We start from the raw sequence: 22,679 nt of genomic DNA, 5'->3' as shown, positions 1-22,679 counted from the left end.
CGTGGCATTTAACAACTTTCATCAAAAAGGACACTTTTAACCCAATTGTTTGACGAAAATAATAGTTTTGAATCGAAATATAGTTTAAGGGTAAATATTATTTCAAATAATTTAAAGATATTTTTGACCCTTTTCCATATTCAATATAATCTCATAAAAATCGAAATCTCACATAAATTGAAAAAAGTAAAACATACACGAAACTTAACAACTCGCTTGGTAAGTTCATTTACTACACAAATGCATAACATGATAAGAATTGAGTTGCTAGAAACAATAACATACTTTGTGAAATTTCATTGATGAATTTTGAAATGATATAAAAGAATTATCATTTTATCCCTATTTCAAAAAAGCGGAGAGATATGTTTCCGGAAAACTAGCAACTCATATAACACATACGAAGATAGATTTGAAAGGGAAAAAATAACTAACGAAGATACCAAATAATAGAGAAAACTAGCAACTCATATAACACATACGAAGATAGATTTGAAAGGGAAAAAATAACTAACGAAGATACCAAATAATAGAGAGAGCGTTTTTGTTAAATTTTATTAAGGACATCACTAATATTTTTTTACTAAAAGAAAAAAAAATAAAATTTGCCCTTACGTCTAATTTAAAATTTTGAGATTTGAAGTTATGTTTTATATGTGCATTTTACTATCTTTTTAATTCTACGAGAAAAAAACTGAAAATTTTGAAGATCAAATATCTCCACCCAAAAAAAAACAATTTGAAAATTAATTTTAAAATTTGATTCAAAATCTACTAACTAAAACAAAAAAACTATCTTCAAATAAATATGCCCTTAAACACAACCATAGATAGAAATCACACGTAAAAAAAAAAAAAAAAGAGGACAATTAGCTTAGCTAAAATCATTTTCTACATACAAAAGCTCCAAAAACATTTGCTTATGAAAGAAGAGTAGCTTATTCTGTAACAGATTTTCAACCTCCCTTGTAATAAAGAAAATTCAAAAGATTAATAGAGAATTAAAGAAAAATAAAGAGCTATTCTCATCTGCTAGGAGTTCCTATTTTGCTTTGCAAATGCAATATTTCAGACCATGTAAGATCACAATTTGCAAAAATGCTATTTGAACACAACATCAAGTAGCTTGGGAAAAAGGAAATGTAAAAACTCTCCATTGCAGCCAAGCGAAGATACGCAGCAAACCTCAAAATGTTTCTTTGGTGTAAAACAGCAAACCTCTAGACCCTGTCAGTGTGTAACAAGGAAAACTCAGTCAAGAAGAATGAACTGATACGAGGAACATAAAATATTCTTCGTAGCGCAAAAGAACAATCAAATATTAGAAGTGGAGAAAAATCAGCTAAAACCACATTCAAGCACACAAGAAGCAACTAGTAAGTTAAAACATCGTATAGGAAGAAAGCATCAAGTGAAAGACATGGATACTAACTAAAATTTGGAGAGATAAAGATCGTCAATAAAGATGTCTAGCAAATATGCATGCTTAGAAGGTTACTAGAGAGTCCCAGCATTATATGTATGCAACAGATCTTATGAAGGATCAGCTATGAGATAAATATATTTCTACGGAAGTAACAGAAGTTCCCATTCTCAGAGTATTTGTATTAGTCTTCTTTTGTTCCTTATCTTTAGATTTCTATTACTATACATGCTATATTTTGGCCTCTATATCTTATTTTTTTCTTGTTGTTTCTGCTGCCTCTTTTTCATCGTTCGTTTCAGCCAAGGGTCTATTGGAAACAATCTCTCTACCTTCTCAATTCTCAAGGTAGGGTAAAGGTCTGCGTACTCTACCCTCCCCAGGCCCAACTTATGAGATTACACCAGGTTTTTTGTTGTTGTTGGAAGTAATAGAAGTCGCTTACTCGGATATGCCTTTGTCTTGAGAATTACTATATTATCTTATGGTGCTTAAAAAAGATTTGGTTCAACAGTTCCTTCCCACTTCCTACCACTCCCTTTCAAAACCCATTTCTAGATCAGTCCCTGTTCTTACAATGAAAAATATAGCACATTTTCACACTTTGAAGCTCTTATAGCAACACAATATTGTCAATTTTGTTGTATGATAACCACATTTTTGTATAGGGAGAAGACTGGGGATGTCGATATGGCAGGGCAGAGGTGGGACAAGGCAGGTCAAATCCTTAACGTGGCAGAGTGTCGCAGGGCGACGATTAGTGGGCCAGGGTAGGGTGGGGCAGGCTAAGACTTAATTTAATGGGACGAGGCAGGTGATGGGTCAGACATTATTTAAAGCAAGAGAGCTTCTTTGCGGGGAAAAAGTTGGCGCAATATGAAATACAAGCTCGATCTTAAGACTGCATATTCAGCCTCTATTTTCTATTTCTATTAACTGTTACATTCAAACAATATATGAATCAGCATATAAATAAACAGCAATATACTGAATTCCTATCTGTTACCTTCAGCAATAACAATTCAGTTTTGCACAGTTTTGAACAAAGTATTTTGGTATTTTACACTTAATTCTTTTTAGTTGGGTTCTCAGGAAAAGCAAACTCCAAATGTGTGTTGTTGTTGCTTTTAAAATGGAGGAAACACCGAAATACTAAAAAGTGACTCGCACCATATTTTTTTTTAATTCAATAACTAGAATAGTTTTATTATCCATATTGTGGGGGTCTATGTTGCTCAGACTCTTCAAAAATGTCAAGCGGTGTGTGTGGGATCCTCCAAATATAGTATATTTTTGAAGGATCCGACACGGATGCGCTAACATTTTTGGAGAACCTGAGCAACTTAGTGTGGGGTTGTTCCTCTTCCATATCTTATATGTGTTTGGACACACAATAAAGATAATGAAAGAAATTAAACAAACAAGTACCTGAAATTAACGATTAGTACACACAAACAGATTAAAGAAAATTCTTCATCATAGATCATTCAGTGACTTTACTTTCTTGGAAGATCTTTAGCATAAATTACAATTGAGACTGTACAGGAGTCGACCCTATATAGTGATCACTACGTCTCTTTGGCTTCAATGCGTATGAGCACATTATTATTGTACTCTATTTGACATGGATCCAGCAAAGCACCAACTGTTTTTGTAGTCCTTGTATCATATTAAGGGGTCGTTACGCTAATGAGATGGGATAGACAAGGATATTCTACCTTCTATATGGGATAGATAGTCCCACCATTTTAGTATAAATGGTTATGGGCCCAATTAATACCCATAGGCCATAACCAAACACGGGATTAAATGATCCCACATTTTATCCCGAAATTGTTATTCAAGTCCCACCAACCAAACAACCCCCAAGAGTTCAGATTATAAAAGCAATACTTCAGCACAGTTCAAAGATTAGTGAACACGATAAATCACTAAGTGCTGCACTACATAGTTATATTTCTCCTCAGCCAAGTCTTGCTGGCTTAGCACACATAAGATATCACTCTAAAGCATCACCCTAATATGCCGAGGATAACATCCTATGTATCTAGTTGTTCATATTGTCTTCAAATGTATAAAATTGCTACTTTAGTGTGATAATAGCCTTAACTCTTAAATTCTGGTTCTTGGAAAACTAACATAAGATTATACTTTCTTGAAGATAAAGATAACACTTTCCCCTCATTCTAATCAACAGCAAACTTAGTAGTGTTCAACAAGAACTAAAATATAGAACTCTTTGAGAAACTGGTGGATTTCCATTTATAGTGTTGGTGATTCTCTACTCAGAAAAAAAATCAGAATTTGACAGAAGTAGTTTTATTTTTTTCCATGGCTTCTGAAGACAAATTTCACTCACCATCCATCTAACCATTTTCCCTTTTTTGCGTTAACGGTCACATTTTAGAGTAGTATAATGCTAAAGATCTTAACATATGGAACACAATATCTTAATTTGCATCTTGTTATTAACTTCGATGAAAAAGCTATTGATGTAGGAAAAGTGGAAGTTATCTAAGAACTTGAGGCTGAAATAGACTTTTAATGACGATGTATTTACCTAATATGGGATGCGCATTCGGAATTCAGAACAAGCAAACAGCCAAAACATATCTAAAGCGTTCGTGATATTATAATACAACAACACACCCCGTGAAATCCCACAAGTTGGATCCGGGAATGGTAGAGTGTACTCAGACCTTACCCCTACCTTATGGGTAGAGAGACTGCTTCCGAAGGACCCTCAGCACAAGTGAAGCAAATTAAAGTAGATACGAAAAGAAAAAACGACATTAAAGAGAACATACCAACTAACAAGTAAAGTAGTACACGCATTCAGAAAGGAAAAAATAACAACAAAATAGTGCGATAACCGAAACACAATAAACAAAATATCTAAACATGCTAAATACTCAACCAAAACACCAATGGAGCATATATGCAAATGAACTTAGTATAACAAAACTAAAAGGCGAAGAAGTGCTGATTCATCACAAACCTTGTAGAGCCAGCATTCATATTCCTCCTAAGAATTCGACCTTCGTTATTCGAATCTCCTGATGATATCAACTCTCTCAACCCCAAATTCCCAACCTTCTCCTCTTTCTCATCACTCTCCTTTTCTTCTTTCTCACTCTCCTCCTCTTCTTCTTTCTCCTCTTGTTTCTTCTTCATAAGCTTACCATTAACTCTTTCAAAGTAATTCCCATAAATGTATTCAGGTGAATACCCATTTTCCTCATCAAAAAGCATGATATGACCATGCCACTCCCACACCCGATAATCCGAACCTGTATCCTCATGAAACCCGATACATATATGATGTTCACCAATAGCAACAGCTTGACCTGAATTTGGTTTTAGAGAATCAGTTTTTCCAGATAGGATTGTCCGGATTATCTCTTTCTCAACCCTTGTTTCTTCTTTCGCTAGCTGAGATTTGGAAGAAGAAGACTCGTTGTTGTTATCATCATCGTCGTTGTCTTCATCTTCGTCGGAGAAAGGGAGAGTGTTGAAGAGGAGATCTTCGAGGGATTGTGGGGAAAAGGAGGAAGTTGGGTTTGAAGGAGGACGAATTTGGAGACGGTTCACTAGGGATTGGAGGAGAAGGTTGTCGAAGTTTGGGGTGGTGGCGTTGAATGAATTCATGGCGGTTGACGGCGATTGACGGTGGTTGGCGGTGGTTGATTGGATTCCAACTTCGAAGGGTTTAAGCAGAGGTTTTTGGGGGTTTATTGGAACCAAAATATTACAGGGAAGCTGTGAAATATCTTATTTTATATGAACCGTCTTTTTTGAAAAAGAAAAAATGCTTTTAAAAATGTAGTTTTAATAGGCATAATTTTATTTTCTGGAGATTCTAGTTTTGAAAATTTTCAATTGAAATATGAAAATTAGCTTATACTACTTGTTTTACATTTTTTAAATGAAAATATGGACCAAACACCTTTATTCTTCAAAATAAATAATTTTTTAAGAAATGAATACTTTTGATCTTTCAAAAAACTGCCCAAATAAATCAAAAAGGCTTAGCGCATATATTTATATATATATATATATATGAGCGGTATTAGTAACACTTGATATAAATTGATTTTTACTTTCACATTATCCCTAATTTAATCTGTTTAATTGTGAACAAGTAATAGAGTAATTGAAATAAGTATTACTCGTGTAGTAATTTGTTTCTTTTCCTTTGGTTGTCAGAATCTCAAGTTCGATCAGGACAAATCTTTACTTTGAAGTGAAGCGATTTTGTTCATTATCGAGTCAATAATTGCCAGAGGATGGAATCCGATAATGGCATATCAGATTATCAATTCCTTAATAAGCATTCATTCCTGGACTTACAAGTAACAAGTTATCCCGTTATGGACTTTAATTATGACTTCATCTATAATGACTATCGTATATGATGATTTATCATGTTATCTATAGTATTTATTCATGAGCTATTTTATTTCAGTTACTAGTATTTTTTTAAAGGAATAATCACACATGAAATGTAAGTACTAGTTATTTTATTTATTCCTAGATTTCTGTTACTATAAACTTGTCCCAAAATAGCTAAACGATAGTGGTCTAGAAAGCGTAATTGCTAGAGCATGACAAAAATTAGAACAAGTTCGGACAATATATACAATACAATTATTTATAAAATCAATTATAGTTTCATTTTTAATAATACAAACCAAATAAACTTCACAACGTACCAAGTTTGAACAGATCAAATAGAAGCCATTAAACTCAAGGAACAGAACAGAGAGTATACAAACTTAACTTCGTTTGTAATCCATTTCACAAATCGGACAATTAAGAGATAAGTTCAAATCATACAAAAATTGACCAGGGGAAACGTGAAGTTTCCTTTTCGTCATCATCAAGTAATGTATGGAAGAGTAATTTCCCATACAGTAGATGATACAAGCATAGTATATATATATATAGCATGTTATATGCCCATGCAACATGGTATATAACTGTGTGCTTTGCAGTATTAGACAAAATATGGTATATTAGTATGAGAAATGTAATGTTGACGGTCATTCACGACTTGAGGAAGATGGAAAGACTATCATCTCCTCAGGCTCTCCACAATGTAGTCTGCATACAGATCCCTGAGAAAAAAAGAACATTATACGTAAGCAGACGAGCATAATATGAATTCTCGTTAACATAACATACTGCAGAAGGGAGAAAAATTGAATTTCTGGTTATGTGTGAAATGGTGGAAGGTGTTACTTACTGGGAATGCTGGACTGCTTCAAAGGCTTTGTCGGAGGGAAGAAAGTCATTAACAGCAACTTCCTTGTTCTCATTTTTCTTGTCTGATACATTAGTCAAGGACCAAACCATATACTCAAGTTCTTATTCAAGCTTTGCACACACTAAACAGTAAATGAACGTAATAATGATGAGTCATAAACATCTGAAATTAAAATACATGCTGCTCTTAAGATTTGTGATTTTGGAAAAGGATACAATCCTCAAAGAAGCGACGTATCTCAGCCAAACGATGGGGTGGCAGCTCATTGATATCAGTATAGTGCTTGTATTCAGGATCATCAGCACAGACAGCAATTATCTTGTCGTCCTTTTCTCCCTGTGTTCTGACTAGAGTTAATACATGGAAGATTGGGAACACAAAATTTACTTTTAACCATAGAGAAGTACCTGATCAATCATGGGCATAAGACCAATTGCTTTAGCCCTGAGAAAGCAACCCGGAAGAATAGGTTCCTGTAAATTAGCATGGTAAGAATCAAGAGAATAAATAACTGTTTATAGGCATCTCTTTTTTTGAAGAAAAAAAAAGGCACAGTTCATAGAGGTTAAAGCCACAATACTAATAATTTCTTTAATCTGTCAAATATGCATAGCAAAGGCCACAAATGGTTAAATTGTCCACATCCTTGACACCCATGCACTGCACTGGCAAACTATTGTAGGATTGGCTTCTTAAGAAAAATCAACAGTTTTATAGCATATAGATAAAAAGACATAATACAGAAGTGAATATGTTATATACAGGGTAACAGAATGTCCACATAATTTAGAGCAATAACTGAGATCACAAATGCATATAATAAGACCAAACACCAGGACCAGATCAACTTTTCTGTGTCCAGAACCGTTTTTAAGTAGTAGTAGATATAAGTTTGGAAGTTACAACCAAACTATATCTTCTCCATCCTTCGCTTACACACAAACATGTAAGTTATAGGTAAGTTCTTGGACCCTTAGCTGCAGTTCAACTATCAGCTAATATCCACAAGTTGTGTTATTTATCAGGACAATGGGAAAGGATTATCAGCTCACCTGCATGATGACTAAGACATCCAGAGGGTCACTGTCATCACAGAGTGTACGAGGGATGAACCCATAGTTATGGGGGTATACAACTGATGAGTAAAGAACACGATCAACCTGGAATAAATAATGACACAGCGTTTCAGGTCACTCAGCTAAAATTTCATAATTTACTTGCTTCAAGATATACCCGCTGATACCTTGATCAGTCCAGTTTTTTTGTCTAGTTCATACTTCACCTTGCTCCCCTTACTGATCTCAATCACCTGCACCAACCAATAGGTAGGTTTACATACAAAAAGATCTTAACCAAGTATAACATAAATAACTTCAACCACATATGAACCTCTTGTAAGTCCCAAGGTACCTAGGTGAAAAATCCACTTTACTCGGTGAAGATCGTACAGATTACAATTAGGAAGTAAAGCGCCACTTAACTTAAGAAAGTTAGCACAAAGACAGAGCAAGGACTTCGATTTTGGCAGCTGATCTAAGGTATGTAACATGAAATTAGAGTGTCGACCTAGAAGATCAATCATGTTTGCTCATTTAAATTTTGATGTTTTGGACTTGATACCAATTATCAGCTAAGGTAAATATATTTCAGCGTATATGGGAGGCATAAACTGCCTTATTCATATAAACCAATATGAAGGTTCAACGATATTAAACATCAGTTCGAATGTTTTAAAGAATCTTACCACATTGAAAATCTGTGGAGCATTAGGTCCTGCGGCAAAACACAAATTTTAGCTCATGAAGAATATTCCAGGAGTCATTTTTTTTTGCACAACTGTGGGGAATGGTGTTTCACTTTACAGAATTTATAAAATACCTATCTCGAGATCATGCCAAGGATGAGCTGCAACTGATCTCCGTGTCATAGAAGAGAGTATTCTTTCATTAAGTGGTGGAATGGAGAACTTATGAGACACTGAAGACTTGACTTGAGTTTCGATAGGTGGAACCATAATTGCTAGCTGGACATCAAGGTATTAGTAGCACGTAAGAATCTCCATAGGCATGGGAAAAGCAAATGTTAGCTTTCAGAACAGAGGCATCAAACAAAACAATCTGTAAGAAATATATGTATATTTTTACACCAATGACCCAGACTCAGAATGAAACAAACAAAACCTAAACAGCCAGGAAGTACCAGAGACCAGATTTATATTTCCATAACATCGAAAATTATTATCTTCCTGCAGACAGAGATTAAGACATAGAGGTTATAATTCGCCATGCTGTCTATACGAACAACCAGCAATGCCAGATCTATCTCGTTTTAGCTCTACCTATACAATACTGATTGCTGGAATTACAAAATCAGAAACCTGCTATGTAGATGCCTACATATAATTGAACAAAAGCTCTAAGTAAGGACTTCACAAGTAAACAAAACAATTGCCAGTAATTCCAGTTAACTAGAGTCAATAACGACCATGTAGTCCAAAAGATCAACTCCTCAGTAATCTATAAACAAGCCGAAAATCACTCCCGATATTTACAGTAATGAATTCATGAAATACGTGCAGAACCAAACGAAGCAGAAAACATGAAACACTACAGCTACACGAAATGAACTTCGAAAAACAACAAAAAGAACTAAAACGAAGGTGCTTAAACGCATTCCTGCAAGGACATTCACGAAGAACAAAAAAAACAGAGCGAAAACAAAAAAAATACACTATATATCAGTTAAAAGTAGAGAAAAAAAATGCCGTGAAGAAAGCGATCCTCACCTAAAGAAACAAAATCGTTTTCAACCAAAAAAACGGAAATGAACAAGGAAAAGCATTAACTACAAAAATATTACTCCGTCGAAATAAAAACCAATCATATCATCAAAAACTGCAGAAAACGTAACCGATCCCTAAAAACATTACTACAAAACTTCAAAAAAAAAAACAGAAATGAATGCCTAAAACAAGTAAAATGAAGACGATCAAACACATTTTCCGAAGAATCACTAGCACATTGAACAGAAAACACATTAAACCAAAAAAAATCGATACCTGAAGCAAACGAAGGAGAAAAAGAAGACCGTCGGTGAAAGCACACAGCTCAGATCTACAAAAACAAAGCGTATGAACAACGGCAAACCGAGAAAGAGTATTTATAGAAGAAAAAAAAAAGAGAAAGAGAATAAACCCTAGAAAGTTGAGTAATGAAGGTGTAAAACGCGTTCTTCTCCTTCTTCCCGCTCTTAATACTCTGCCATTTCAAAAGCTTTAATAAACAGCTCAAAGCTTTAAAAAAAAAAAAAAACATAATTCTTACGTTTCATTTTTTTTTTTTAAACTAAAAAAGGAAGATTCTAAATTAGAAACGAATATTATAAATACTTTTGACACGTGGAGGTTTTTTATTGGGTGTTGTGGGGCTTAAAACGGTGAAAGTGACGGAGTTCCTAACGGTTGACGGGAAATGAAGGATGGGGAGATGCCGTTAAAGGGATTAAATTTGTGCGGTGGAGGGAATATTCGTGTGATTTATTTCATTTAAATTTGATAATATAATATAATAAACAAGAACGAATTATTTAGATAATTTTATATTATAAATTTAGAAATGACAAACTCATGCAGTATAACTAGTGAAATCGTGTTAAATTTTGAATGAAATGTGATATTTAATGGTATTTTTTCGTTTCTTTTAGTTGTTATAATTATTTTTTTTTAAATTAAATAATAAATTTTTTTATTAATATTTCATAATGTTGATATACAAAAAATTGTATAATTAAATTTTTAGTTTGAAATATTTAGTATGATATATTTTTTATTATATTAATATACAGAAAAATTTAATTCAATTGAATAATTAAATTTTTAGTCTATGTAAATTGATTTACTTTGAAAATTAGTTAAATTAATTTTTAAAAATGCAAGCTAAATAAATACATAAAAATGCGCGCATTTAATTTTGTCCAAATTTAGACGTGGAAACAAGTTATTAATTTTTTTTAACAAAAATATATCTTGTGTTAGGCATGTTGTTCAATTTAATTATCCCAAAAAAGTAGACGATACTTATTTTTCTTTAACCAAAAAAATATGTTGAGTTTGGCTAAATGTTCAAATATTTCTTTGCTTGCAAACATGAAACATAGGACATTATTTTCAAATATCTACTTTATATTTATTTATTTTCTTATTTTTTTGCATATAGTTATTATGAGAGGATAAGATGATTGAGTCAGCATTGACTAGGAGATTACTGAGATTTAAAAAGTTTAGCATAAAACATTTAAGATTATTAGAATGAATTTATTGAGTTTTTAAAGGTAGTAATTACACATGAATTTTTTAATTATATTTAAAAAATATTGAATTCAGTTGAATTTATAACTAGCGCTTAATGAAAGCATTTGTTACTACTGCAAATGTATATTTCATGAAATAAATGTGTTTGGTACAGTGAAATTTTTCATGTTTGGATAGTTATATATTTTGAAAAGAAAAAATTATTCTCTATAAAAATAATTAAGTTCGTTAAAGATTAAGAAAATAACTTACGAATAAGAAAAATAAGTTTCATAACACCCTCCTATCCTCTCACTGGGAAGTTTAGGATTTTTATGAAGGATGTTCAAGTGCTAAGGTGAAAAAAATGTTGTTTGTGAGATTCAAACACACAATCAATTTAAGTTTATTTGTCTTTAATATTTCAAAGCACCTAAAACTATTAAGTTACATCATATTGCTTTTGCTAAAACTGTCCAAAATATATTATTTAGTTACTTAATTATCTTTTACTTGTATATACGGTATAATATTTCGACGAAGGATGTTTAATTGGACACTCTGAAATAAGGATAGCTACGCCATTGCCCTCCTCACCCCTATTACCCTACCTCCGATATCCATCGCCTAAATTATGAATATAAATGTTTCTGGAATACTATTTTTTGTTTATTGTTATTATTTTTTATTATTTCCATTATTGTACATTCTCTTTAGATGTATCGTAATATATTTTACTTAAATCAAGATATTTTATTCTCGTACCAAACATATCAATAATTTATTAATATTCGCAAAAAAAGGAGAAGAAGGAATATATGAGTGGGAATGAGAATAAGTAGCGTTGAAGTAATTTATAATTCAAGATATATATTCTCCAACTTTAATTTATTTTTTTATTTTTGCATGCATGTGACTTTTTCTTTATAACAACGACTCCACCTACCTTTCCTTATTGTTGACACATCTATTCTTCTCAACTTTTCTTATTAATATTAATTAAATAAATACAAGAACAAAATTAAAGATTGTTCCAAATTAATTTGAAGTTCTCTAAGATCTAAGTTGATACATCATAGTCTATCTTCCACTAGCAATATTGTAAGAATATTAGTAATTAATAAAGTAGATTAAAGATTGTTCCAAATTAATTTGAAGAAATCGAAGGTCTAAATTGATACATCATAGTTTATCTTCCACCAGCAATATTATAAGAATTTTAGTAATTAATAAAGTAGATTCTGTATTTAAAGTTTATCGATATTATTTTAAATTAATATATATATATAATAATTAAGTTCACACTCTATATATATATTTTGATATATATATACACAAAGTTAGATTAAAAAAATTTACTAGATTTTCTTAAATTTATATATTGAACAATTCATAAAAGTACCGTAAAACATCACTAAATTAATATAGGTGGATCATGAAATATTATTATTTTGTAGAAATATTATTTAATCGATAAATTGATATTTATTAATTTAAAAATTGTTTTGAGATGCATGTTCGGAAATTTAGAGTTTAGAAAAATTGTAGAAATCATCGGGAAAAAAAATAATGTTGGTGATGAAGTTAAAGATAAAAAAAAATACATTTGAAACTAGTTACGCATAACGAAACACTACCATAAAACTTTACTAAATTAATATAGGTAGATCGTGAAATATTATTATTTTGTATAAGTATTAATTAATCGATAACTTAATATTTATTAATACAAAAAATGTTTTAAGATTCATTTCAGAAGTATAGAGTTTAGAAGAAATTGTAGTTATCATCAGAAAAAACAATGTTGGTGATAAAGCTAAAGATAATAAAATACATTCGAAACCAGTTATGCATGACGAAACACTTATCACATCTCAGACTTTTCACAATTTTATGATACAGCTCGAAAAGACAATACTAGAGCTTTAGTATGCAATAAGAAAAGTTAGAGATGAGCTTCAACTATATTTAAACTTTTTTACCAAAAAACAAAAATAATAGAACCATATTTTACTAAATTTTCTTAGATACATTTATAATTTTAAAGAGTTATTATTTTCTGATATTAATGAAGTCATATATATATATATATATATATATATATATATATATATATATATATATATATATATATAAAAGTCTTTTGAAAATATATTATATTACTATATTATCAAAATCAATGACATTTTTCATTGACCTAAGTCAAAATTAATTTTTTTTATTATTTTTGTGATTTTATTAGTTATCGAGTATCAATTTAGTAGATTTTACGGTATATATGAAACTTCAAAGTTTAAACCCCAAATCACAAACACGTGTCGCTTGAAGTTTAATTTAAAATTTGACTTAGTTAAATTAACTAACGTGACGGTACAAAAAGTTACACACTATAAGACAAATAAATTAATTAAGACCTTATTTTATTTTTATAATATATAGTTCTATACTATTAACATGTTTGACAGTTGCACCACACGTCTTTGCTTGCTTGATTAAGGGGGACCTAATCTTTGTACGTACTATTTTGGTCTTTAATTTATATTATTTGTGATGTGAATGTGAATAGGTCAATGTTATAATCACCACGTCAAACATTGATTGAAGACTTGTCAAAATGTTAAACATAATTTGTGTGGATCTTTGATTTTGTCAATAAAAAATAGATTAATTTTTAGTCAATTTATTGTTCTTTTTTTTTTTTTGAGTGATATTATCATAAAAGAAATATTCAGTGTAATAATTTTTTTCTTGCGATAATATTTATTGTAGCAACAATAATTAAGTTAATGTTATTGTATTTAAAATGGGATAATGCCCAAGTTCCCCTCAACCTATGCCCGAAATTTCAGAGACACACTTATACTATGCTAAGGTCCTATTACCCCCTGAACTTGTTTTATTAATAATTTTTTACCCCTTCTTAGCTTACGTGGCATTATCTTGTGGGCCCAACGATAGTTGACTTTTTTTTCGAACTAGTGCCACGTAGGCTAAAAAGGGGTAGAAAATTACATATAAAATAAGTTAAGGGGGGTAATAGGACCTTAATATAGTATAAGTGTGTCTCTGGGATTTCGGGCATAGGTTGAGGGAGTACTTGAGTATTTTCCCATTTAAAATCACTAAAATTTTAAAAAATGTTTATATAGAATATTGGTTATAAATATTTATATAATCCTATTATCGCTAAATTTAATTATAGTGACAATTTTATTATTGTCGCAAAATACTTTATTTGTTATAGTATGTGTTTGGTAATAGAGAATATTTTCATTAAATATAAATAAGTTTTTAAAATTGTTTTTCTAATATATTGTAAGTAAGTAAGCAAAATAATATTATACCAAAAATCATTTTTATGTAAACAATATGAAGATGGAATAGGATGGGAAGTGTGATTGGGGATGGAATGATCAAAGGGGTGGTTGTCCAATGAATGCAAAGAAATGATAGAACTTGAAATGACACTAATAACACTTGTTATTTATATAACTAGACATATTTCACTATTATATATATTATTATTATTTATAATATTTTATGTCACTATTATATATATTATTAATATTTATATTTTTTAATATTATGTATCTTGTCATTAATTAAGAGTTTTATATCATATATTGAGAAATATATACTTAAATACATGTATTTTTGCTATCAGATACACTAATATGGAGACAGGCGAATGAAATGGTGATGACGATGAACGAGATTCGCTATGTATTTCCAGATACACGTGAATCATATCAAACGCATATATGTATCTGATGTGATTCACATGCGTTTGGATATTAGATAAATAGGATATGGCGAGCGAAATGAGACACAATGCGATTTGTTATATATTCAGATACATGCAAGTCCACTTGAATACGATATCTAAAAAAATCACCTTATTTTGACTCTATATATCCTGATATACATGTATCTCGACGTATTTAAATGTATTTAAAAGCAATAAAATTTGATAAAAATACGTAATATTGCTACATTAAGTTGAATACTCAAAGTTTTCCTACTTGTTTTCCATGCATCATATTTCTCTCATTTTTATCCAACTTATTTTCTTAGATTTTAGACTAACCAAGATTTCTTTGTACCAAACATACTAATTTCTTTTTTTAAAGATTTATTTTCATTATCTAATGTAGTTATTAGAGTATTGATAAGTTAGGTCCCATACTCCCATTTGAAGATTTGACAACTTATAAACATGTTCTTACTTGTGGTACTATAAAATAATGAATTTGAGATCTATGCATTGATAATGTAAACAATATATTGTTATCTATACGTAACTACAAACTAGATTCATATTTATTTTTGAAATAATTGAAGTTACGTATCAGCAATAACACGTGTATCAAATACATTCTACACACACAAAGTTATAATGTATATCTTAGAGGTGGAATGATGTATCAGAGTATTAAGAGTGAGGATGAAAAAATGGAACTTTCGTAATTAATCCAGATGATACCGATTTTAAAGATTATGTCATCTTAAATTATGTAATTACGTAAATTTCCCTAACTCAGTCCCTTGTCTAAGATAAGATGAGCTTTCCTGGCCCAAGCTCCACTTACTGTGGGCCTTAGTCCATGTTTTTAATGGATATGTAATGTCTATAGAAGGGTGATTTGGGCCTTATGGATTTGTCTTCTTTGAACGACATTTCTTCGTGAGATTTATATCGTTGTAATTTTATAGTTGATGTCCAAAAAGTATAATAAACGTACTACATAGACTTGTACACTGTGTTCGTAGAATAGAAAAATTATTTTTAATAACTCTCGACTCAAGATAATTGTTTTAGTAAAGTAACATGAATAATTAGTTTGATAAAGAAAGGGTAAAAGAATATATGATTATGCTAAAACAAAATAGATACATATTGTTTTATAACTCTCATGGTTTCTTATAGCACTTTCAATAAATGTCCATATGATGGAAACAAATTAGACATAAGAGGGATTTCAATCAAAACATTTTAAAATTTTCACAAGAATTGTTTATTTTTTTCAACTTCTAACTAATATATAAATACTTTTTATGATAATATATTTTTTTGAACCTAAAAAAATATGTAGTCGTACAATCTTGTGACTCTGCGCTATAGTTTGTGCGCACTTGGTAAATCTTTCAATTGTGTAATAGCTTACAAATCACACAGAAAATATAAACCGCACTAGACAAATCTTATGCAACAAATTAAATTTAGAAGACATTAAAAAGGATCAATCATTTACGCAAATAACCATCCAAATTAACTGAACCAATCCAAACTAGGGCAATTCAAATCAATAAAAAGTTATTGATTTATATTAGTATTGGATTATTAGTTTAGCGATTTTGATAATAGTTTTGACTTTTTTTGTTATCGGGTTATCGATTTTTAACAGTTTGAATCTTAACGGGTTAACCGATAACCGATAGTAAATTAAGTAATTATACTTATACCATTTTGTATATTAAGTCCTCGAGTTAGAGTTTGATTTCCTACTTTTATTTTTGGTTGTCTCAAACACTTGGTTATTCTACAATGTAAAAGTGTTTTCTTTCGAATAAGATGTAACTTGTAACTCATGTTCATGGTTTATCTGGTTCGCCACCTTGTTTCTAAATGATTTTCATTGTTTTTCTTTTGTGTCAAATCTTAACGGTTAAACCGATACCGAACTGATAACGATAAAAAAAATGATAAACTAATAACCAATAAGCCAATATCTTAATGATTTTATAATAATTTAGCATCTCTACGAATCGATAATCGATAATCCAACTCAGTAAACTTTAAAATCAAACCAAATCAACTTTTTTATACGACCTAATTATTGAGAGGTGATAAAGAAGTCAACATTTGAATTGGAAAACAAAAAAGGTGACATTAACCACCTAATAAAATAAGTAGTTTTGTTATAAATTTATGCTTCTTCTAACTTATTTTAATCTTCTTTTCTTTTTTTCAAGTCATACTCATCACAAACAATTAAATTTTTTCAATCAAATCATAATATTTTAAAATTACCATAACTTTTTTTAAAATAATTAAATATTTAAATTTATTTAAGACTCGACCAATCCGACCCATTCTAAATAAGTTGATCGTACAAAAGAGAAGTAAATAAAAATCAACGGCCGACCGGTGCCGACGTGACTAACGTTGCAAGGACGCTTTCCCTCCTATAATATTTATTTATTTACAGTCTCTCTATTTATTAGATCTCAAACATATTTTCATATCTTTCTCTCTCTTTCATTTTTCATTTTTCTCCGATCTCGGTACGTAATTGTATGTTTATATGATTATAATTATGTATAAATCTTCGTATATATGTTTATTCGAATTCGATTTGATTTGATTTTCAGGTTTTAAGGTGATTTTTGTTTTGTTTGTATATCTAGGGTTGGAGTTTCCCTTCATCATTTTCTGAGAAATAATTTCTAATGGCCGCTCCACCCGCTAGAGCTCGAGCTGATTACGATTACCTCATCAAACTCCTTTTGATCGGCGACAGCGGTAAGTTTTTTTTTTTTTTTTTTGACCTTGACGTTGTGTGTTTGAGTTGTGGAAACTAGATTTTTGTAGAAATGTAGTTGATTGATTAAAACTTGTAGCGTATATAGCGAAAGTTTAGTGCATGAAACAGATTTTTTTTTTTTTAAATTATGTATATTGACCTTGAGGTTATGTGTTTGAGTTGTGGAAACTAAATGTAGAAATGTAGTTGATTGATTAAAACTTGTGGAGTATATAGCGAAAGTTTAGTGCGTGAAACAAACTTTTTGTAGTTTTTCGATGTGTAATTTTATTATTGATCAAATTTTGTTGAGTTATAGGATATGAGATGTTTGGGATAGGGTTAATGATGTGTAGCCCTGTGATCTAGGTGTAGAACTGTGTTTTTTTTGTTTAGTTTTCTTTAATGGCTTATGCGTCAGTTCTAAGTCGCGGTTTTTTGTATATATGTAATAACAAAAATGTGTGCAGTGATGCTAGAGAACATTTTTGTTTGCTTCTTTGAGACATGAAGTGCAATTAGAGCTTGAAGAACTTATTGTTGACTTTGTTAGTATTGTTCTTTCGGTTGATACTATGCTTCACTTGCTGGTATGTTTGTGTAACTAGGAAGGAAAATATTAATGGATGCTTATTAAGTTTGTTTGAGTGGGTTAGAGTCTAACCATTGGTTGGAGAATGGATTGGCGGTTTGCTTATATGGATTTGCGGAATCCTCTCATCATGAGATAACTTTTGGGGCTATATCATTATGCGGAGTCAGAGCCATGTCCATCCTTGTTTGGGCTCCCGGTCCATGTCCTGTTGGGACTTGCGACTGAACGTGACTGCCAGGGGGTGTTAGAATAGGTTAGATCCCACATTAGTCGGGGAATAGATTGATGGTTTTCTTATATGTACATGGGCAATTTTTAGAGCTAGCTTTTCGGGTAGAGTCAGGTCCACGTGCCATATATATAAAAATTGACTTGATGCTTATTAGGTCAGTTTTCTGGTTGTTTAAGTCATTTTCGACTTTCCTATCTTTTATTTTTCCTATTAAGGTCTATCCATTTTCTTGTCTGATCTTTTTTCTCTTAATAATTTTATACATTTCTTGTTATGCTTCTGTTTCATTTACGTTTTGTTAAATGATAGAGAGAAAAATTGGTAAAAGAAAAATACTACATTAACCAAATTAATTATCTGTTGGAATTTTATTTGATGCATGTATAAACATGTCTGCGAACTAGTTATATTGGTTTCGAAATCTGGTAGATATAAGTTTCAGACTATGTTCTTGCACCAACAATAGATGCCTCCCATCCCTCTCTTTGTGCATAATGTAGATACAATATTGGACATGATCGGGGATTTGTAGAACATGACACCCAAGGGTGTGATCTAGTGGTCAATGAAGTGAGATGAAAATATGAAGTTCTAGAGTAAAAGCTTACTCTTTAAATGGCCCTGGAGATTGACAATAAAAGTGACCTGGAAAGTTATTGTCTCATGAAATATGGGAATAAAGGTTCACCATTCACTGGATTCCAAGGTGTTCACATATGTCCAACAGAATTACTATTTGGAAGCAACATTTATAGATAGCGGGAAAATCTTAGTCATTTCCCAAATTAAAGGTGGGTGAGAGAAATCACATAACATTTTGGCTAGGTCAGTGGATAAGAAGCTTTTGTATTTTGTAGCCTCAAGCCCTCAACTCAGTTTCTGTTGTTTTTAGTGCTTGTAAGTTGTAACATTTACTTTCTGTCTCAAAAAAAAAGAAAGTTGTAACATTTACTTTGATAATAAGATAAGTCAGTTAAAAAGGATTTCTAAATAAGTCAGTGCCTGCAAAATTTAATTATATGTTGTATAAGAATCTGCGAGATTTTGCACTAGTTGTTAGAATCTAGGAATACTTTTTAGGTAGGCTGTAGCTGAATTGTTGAAAACAGATGGTGTCAATCATTGTCCCAGCATGCTCAGCTGTTTGAAGATGGACATATAGAAAAAATTGGCTAGATTTTCAGCGCTATTCATTTGCTTTCACTTTGAAATATTCTCGCAGCACGATATCAAGAACATTGCCATCATTATGCATATCAGTTACCTTCCAAATTATGCTGAAGATCAGTAGCTGTTTGGTGTTTTTTGTTTCAACAGATTGTTCGTTTTTTTGTGCTAATATGTTGAAATTTCCTATTAATAGTTTAGTACTTCTGGAAGATGACATAATAGATTCTTTTTGAACTTTCAGGTGTGGGTAAGAGTTGCCTTCTTTTACGTTTCTCAGATGGCTCCTTTACGACCAGTTTTATCACAACTATTGGGTAATCATCTTCTACATTTTTAGAACAACATTGTCGTTACCTCATCATCTTCTTCTTCTTTGGTGTTTTTCTTAAAGCACTTGTAACTCAAATGTTATAAAAGGATAGATGAACTATGAATTTGATAAGATAATAAATTCTTATGGAAAAGTAGCACAAACCTCTTACTTGAGTTTACATTATGAAAATGTGAACGACACGCTGCGACTACCACTACGACCACATGCTCTTGTATTGCTCTTTTGTTTTTTATCTTAGCACTTGTACCTGAAAGGTGATCAAGAAATACAAACCTTTTCTTATGATAAAGATAACATAAGATGCACAAACATAAATTGATCTAAATGAAGAAAATGTGTTGAGCAGTTCATAAGAAAGGTATCTCGTTTTACCACTTACCTCTTATAAAAAAGGTTTCTTGTTTTATCAAATAAGAAGGCCAGATTTCCTCTTGACTAGGAATGTAGATTATGAAAGTTGACCACAGTGGTTTCAAGAGATAGTAAAAACATGGATGGATTGTCACACAAACAAATTATTGTTTTCCTATGTATTTATTTTTCGGGAGACCTATTCTGATGCAAAGTCTTCTTTCACAGTATTGACTTCAAGATAAGGACCATAGAGCTTGACAGTAAGCGCATCAAACTGCAAATCTGGGATACTGCTGGTCAGGAGCGATTCCGAACAATTACAACTGGTAAGCTTGTCGGTGAAACATGCGGTTCTTCATTTCTTCTTGCTAATTTATCATTTGATTGTTCTTTTGGTCGAACATTGACCAAGTCAGTACTCTGTTCTGCTGCATTAATATGTCAACTTCACATTTTACTAATTTTATTGCCTTCTTTTTGCAGCTTACTACCGTGGAGCCATGGGTATATTGCTGGTGTATGATGTAACTGATGAGTCATCTTTTAACAGTAAGTTCTCTTGTTACACTGGGGGAGCGGAGTTTTAACTTTTTGTTATGCCAATTTTTAGTGGTTCCTTTTACGTAGTGGATGATTTTGTAAGCTCTGTGGGGTTGACTTTTAGGAGTATTACCACATGTTTGAGGTCTTGACAGGAAATCTCCCTCATTAAATCCCTTCTAAACAGGCATCTGCCAACAAAACTATATGTTCTACTTCTATGACTTCTGCCCCTCTTTATAATGAAGCATGGCTTTAAAATTATGGAGAAGCTAAATTCATTTTTCTCATACGCTAGAATAATGTACACTTCTGTTGGTCAGGTCAAAACTAACTTTATGTACATGTTTAGACATCAGGAACTGGATAAGAAACATTGAACAGCATGCCTCCGACAATGTCAACAAAATACTGGTCGGCAACAAGGCTGACATGGATGAAAGCAAAAGGGTTCTCTCTCCTCTCTAGCTCCTTCAATCTGCTGATCTTTGTATGTTGTTGTATACGTGCCATTGTGTAACTGAGTTGTGATACACCTTTTCTCTAGGCTGTTCCTACATCCAAGGGCCAAGCACTTGCTGATGAATATGGCATTAAATTCTTTGAAACTGTAAGTAGAACTGTTTGCCAGCATTGTAACTATTTGCAATTGCAATTCTCTTAAATCCTAGTTATATTTAATGCAGAGTGCCAAGACAAATATGAATGTTGAGGAGGTTTTCTTTTCCATAGCTCGGGATATAAAACAAAGGCTTGCCGAATCTGACTCAAAGGCTGAGGTCTTATTTTCCAAACCAATTTCATTTAAAATGTGCATACTTTGTGCTGGTTGACAAGTTTGAATGCTGAAATTAAGTAGAAACCAGAGATGATTGACATTTCTATTGATTTAACTTTTGACAAGACAAAGTTTAAGGGTGAAATGTTGGTGTATGAAAACGTTGGGCAAAGATCCTTCCATTCTAAAAAAGTAGACGAAAGGTGGAAGCGCACACTAATTTGTTAAATTTCTGTCTGTTCCTGTTTCCCAAATACAAAATAACTTCCTTCCAAGTTCCTATAATTGTGCATGATTCAGTCTTTGTTGCATCCCATCCTCCTTTTTAACTTTGAATCTTTCGTTTCTCCAAATACACTCTACATCAGCACGACGTTATCTTGTTCCATTTCCTAGACATGGAATATTTCGCGGACTGACTCGTGCATTCATGAATTTTGCAGCCTCAGACCATCAGGATAAATCAACCGGACCAGGGAGCAGGATCTTCACAAGGCGCTCAAAAATCAGCTTGCTGTGGTTCTTAAAATATCGATTAACAGCAAATGAAGCCAGGATGATGGGAAATACATCCTTAAAATGACCATTTTAGTGGAAGGGCTGAAACTAATATCTTTTTTTTATTATTATAACATTCTTATTGTATTTCTCTCTTTACAGCTCTTCTCTTCCAATATCTATTTGTATTTGGTGGCAGCTCTTAGTATTTGCAAAAAAAATTATCAGTATATTTGCTCACCACTTTTTTGACTTATATAAATGAAGGGACAAACCTGCCTTCTAATGTTCTTGTACAAACTTTTGGAGGGGTTTTTGTGTGGGCATTTGCATTTTAATATTGTCCTTAGGGGTTGCCATTTTATCAATCATCCTATGAAATTGAGCACAATTTACAAAGAATTGTTTTCTGATCATTTTGTAGAGGACTCTTTAATTCTCACTTTTCACATGATATGTTTAAGATCGTAATATTTAAAAGTACTTTAGTATATTTCTATGTATTTTTAGTTTAAAAATACGAGATTCAAAAATTTCTGTACATTACCTTTGTCTAAAAGTCAAAATCAAGTAAACAAAATGGTTTAAATTGTTGAACAAAAATGTTCATAACTCAAGTCAGGCCAATCGAGCTTTCAAAAATTAGTTTCCCAATAATCTAAGTATTTTTTTTTATG

General features: G+C 31.6%; 3 protein-coding genes across 7 annotated transcripts; 1 reads left to right on the top strand and 2 right to left on the bottom strand.

The window, feature by feature from the left end:
* Positions 1-874: 874 nt before the first annotated feature.
* LOC101265953 (uncharacterized) lies at positions 875-5,942 on the bottom strand. Its single transcript, XM_004246419.5, has 2 exons — positions 4,422-5,942; positions 875-1,227 (listed from the first exon to the last, which is right to left on the bottom strand). The coding sequence occupies exons 1-2, from the start codon at positions 5,069-5,071 to the stop codon at positions 1,221-1,223; spliced, it is 657 nt and encodes a 218-aa protein (XP_004246467.1). The 5' UTR covers positions 5,072-5,942; the 3' UTR covers positions 875-1,220.
* Positions 5,943-6,191: 249 nt separating this feature from the next.
* On the bottom strand, positions 6,192-10,043 carry LOC101266444 (soluble inorganic pyrophosphatase 4). 4 transcript variants are annotated; one of them, XM_004246420.5, is made up of 11 exons: positions 9,884-10,035; positions 9,748-9,802; positions 8,896-8,934; positions 8,568-8,712; positions 8,434-8,462; positions 7,933-7,998; positions 7,742-7,849; positions 7,097-7,162; positions 6,905-7,025; positions 6,669-6,750; positions 6,192-6,540 (listed from the first exon to the last, which is right to left on the bottom strand). In XM_004246420.5, the coding sequence occupies exons 4-11, from the start codon at positions 8,701-8,703 to the stop codon at positions 6,498-6,500; spliced, it is 651 nt and encodes a 216-aa protein (XP_004246468.1). In that variant the 5' UTR covers positions 8,704-8,712; positions 8,896-8,934; positions 9,748-9,802; positions 9,884-10,035; the 3' UTR covers positions 6,192-6,497. The 4 variants fall into 4 exon arrangements, with proteins under 4 accessions (XP_004246468.1, XP_010325883.1, XP_010325882.1 ...); XM_010327581.4 differs by having other exon boundaries at positions 8,889-8,934; positions 9,884-10,024; XM_010327580.4 differs by lacking the exon at positions 8,896-8,934 and having other exon boundaries at positions 9,884-10,043.
* A 6,904-nt stretch (positions 10,044-16,947) lies between these two features.
* On the top strand, positions 16,948-22,302 carry LOC101267153 (ras-related protein RABE1a). Of its 2 annotated transcripts, none has more exons than XM_004246423.5 (9): positions 16,948-17,262; positions 17,386-17,500; positions 19,740-19,812; positions 20,412-20,512; positions 20,670-20,735; positions 21,079-21,176; positions 21,274-21,336; positions 21,413-21,505; positions 21,948-22,302. In XM_004246423.5, exons 2-9 carry the CDS (start codon positions 17,428-17,430, stop codon positions 22,029-22,031), a joined length of 651 nt encoding a protein of 216 aa, XP_004246471.1. In that variant the 5' UTR covers positions 16,948-17,262; positions 17,386-17,427; the 3' UTR covers positions 22,032-22,302. The 2 variants fall into 2 exon arrangements, with proteins under 2 accessions (XP_004246471.1, XP_069145368.1); XM_069289267.1 differs by having other exon boundaries at positions 17,171-17,262; positions 17,350-17,500.
* The last annotated feature ends 377 nt before the right edge of the window (positions 22,303-22,679 follow it).

The sequence above is a fragment of the Solanum lycopersicum genome, chromosome 9 (genome assembly GCF_036512215.1).
Source record: "Solanum lycopersicum chromosome 9, SLM_r2.1".
In the NCBI taxonomy this organism is placed as follows: Eukaryota; Viridiplantae; Streptophyta; class Magnoliopsida; order Solanales; family Solanaceae; genus Solanum; species Solanum lycopersicum.
This window is presented reverse-complemented; position numbering and strand designations above follow the sequence as displayed.

What these genes read in the sequence shown, in the direction of transcription:
- LOC101265953 (XM_004246419.5), bottom strand. Translation starts at nt 5,071, where the DNA reads ATGAATTCATTCAACGCCACCACCCCAAACTTCGACAACCTTCTCCTC.
- LOC101266444 (XM_010327580.4), bottom strand. Translation starts at nt 8,703, where the DNA reads ATGGTTCCACCTATCGAAACTCAAGTCAAGTCTTCAGTGTCTCATAAG. An exon ending in ACGTCGCTTCTTTGAGGATT is followed by an intron (nt 6,751 to 6,904) that starts GTATCCTTTTCC and finishes CTAATGTATCAG; the next exon opens with ACAAGAAAAATGAGAACAAG. An exon ending in GAAGCAGTCCAGCATTCCCA is followed by an intron (nt 6,541 to 6,668) that starts GTAAGTAACACC and finishes TTTTTTTCTCAG; the next exon opens with GGATCTGTATGCAGACTACA.
- LOC101267153 (XM_004246423.5), top strand. Translation starts at nt 17,428, where the DNA reads ATGGCCGCTCCACCCGCTAGAGCTCGAGCTGATTACGATTACCTCATC. An exon ending in AGTTTTATCACAACTATTGG is followed by an intron (nt 19,813 to 20,411) that starts GTAATCATCTTC and finishes CTTCTTTCACAG; the next exon opens with TATTGACTTCAAGATAAGGA. An exon ending in ACATGGATGAAAGCAAAAGG is followed by an intron (nt 21,177 to 21,273) that starts GTTCTCTCTCCT and finishes CCTTTTCTCTAG; the next exon opens with GCTGTTCCTACATCCAAGGG.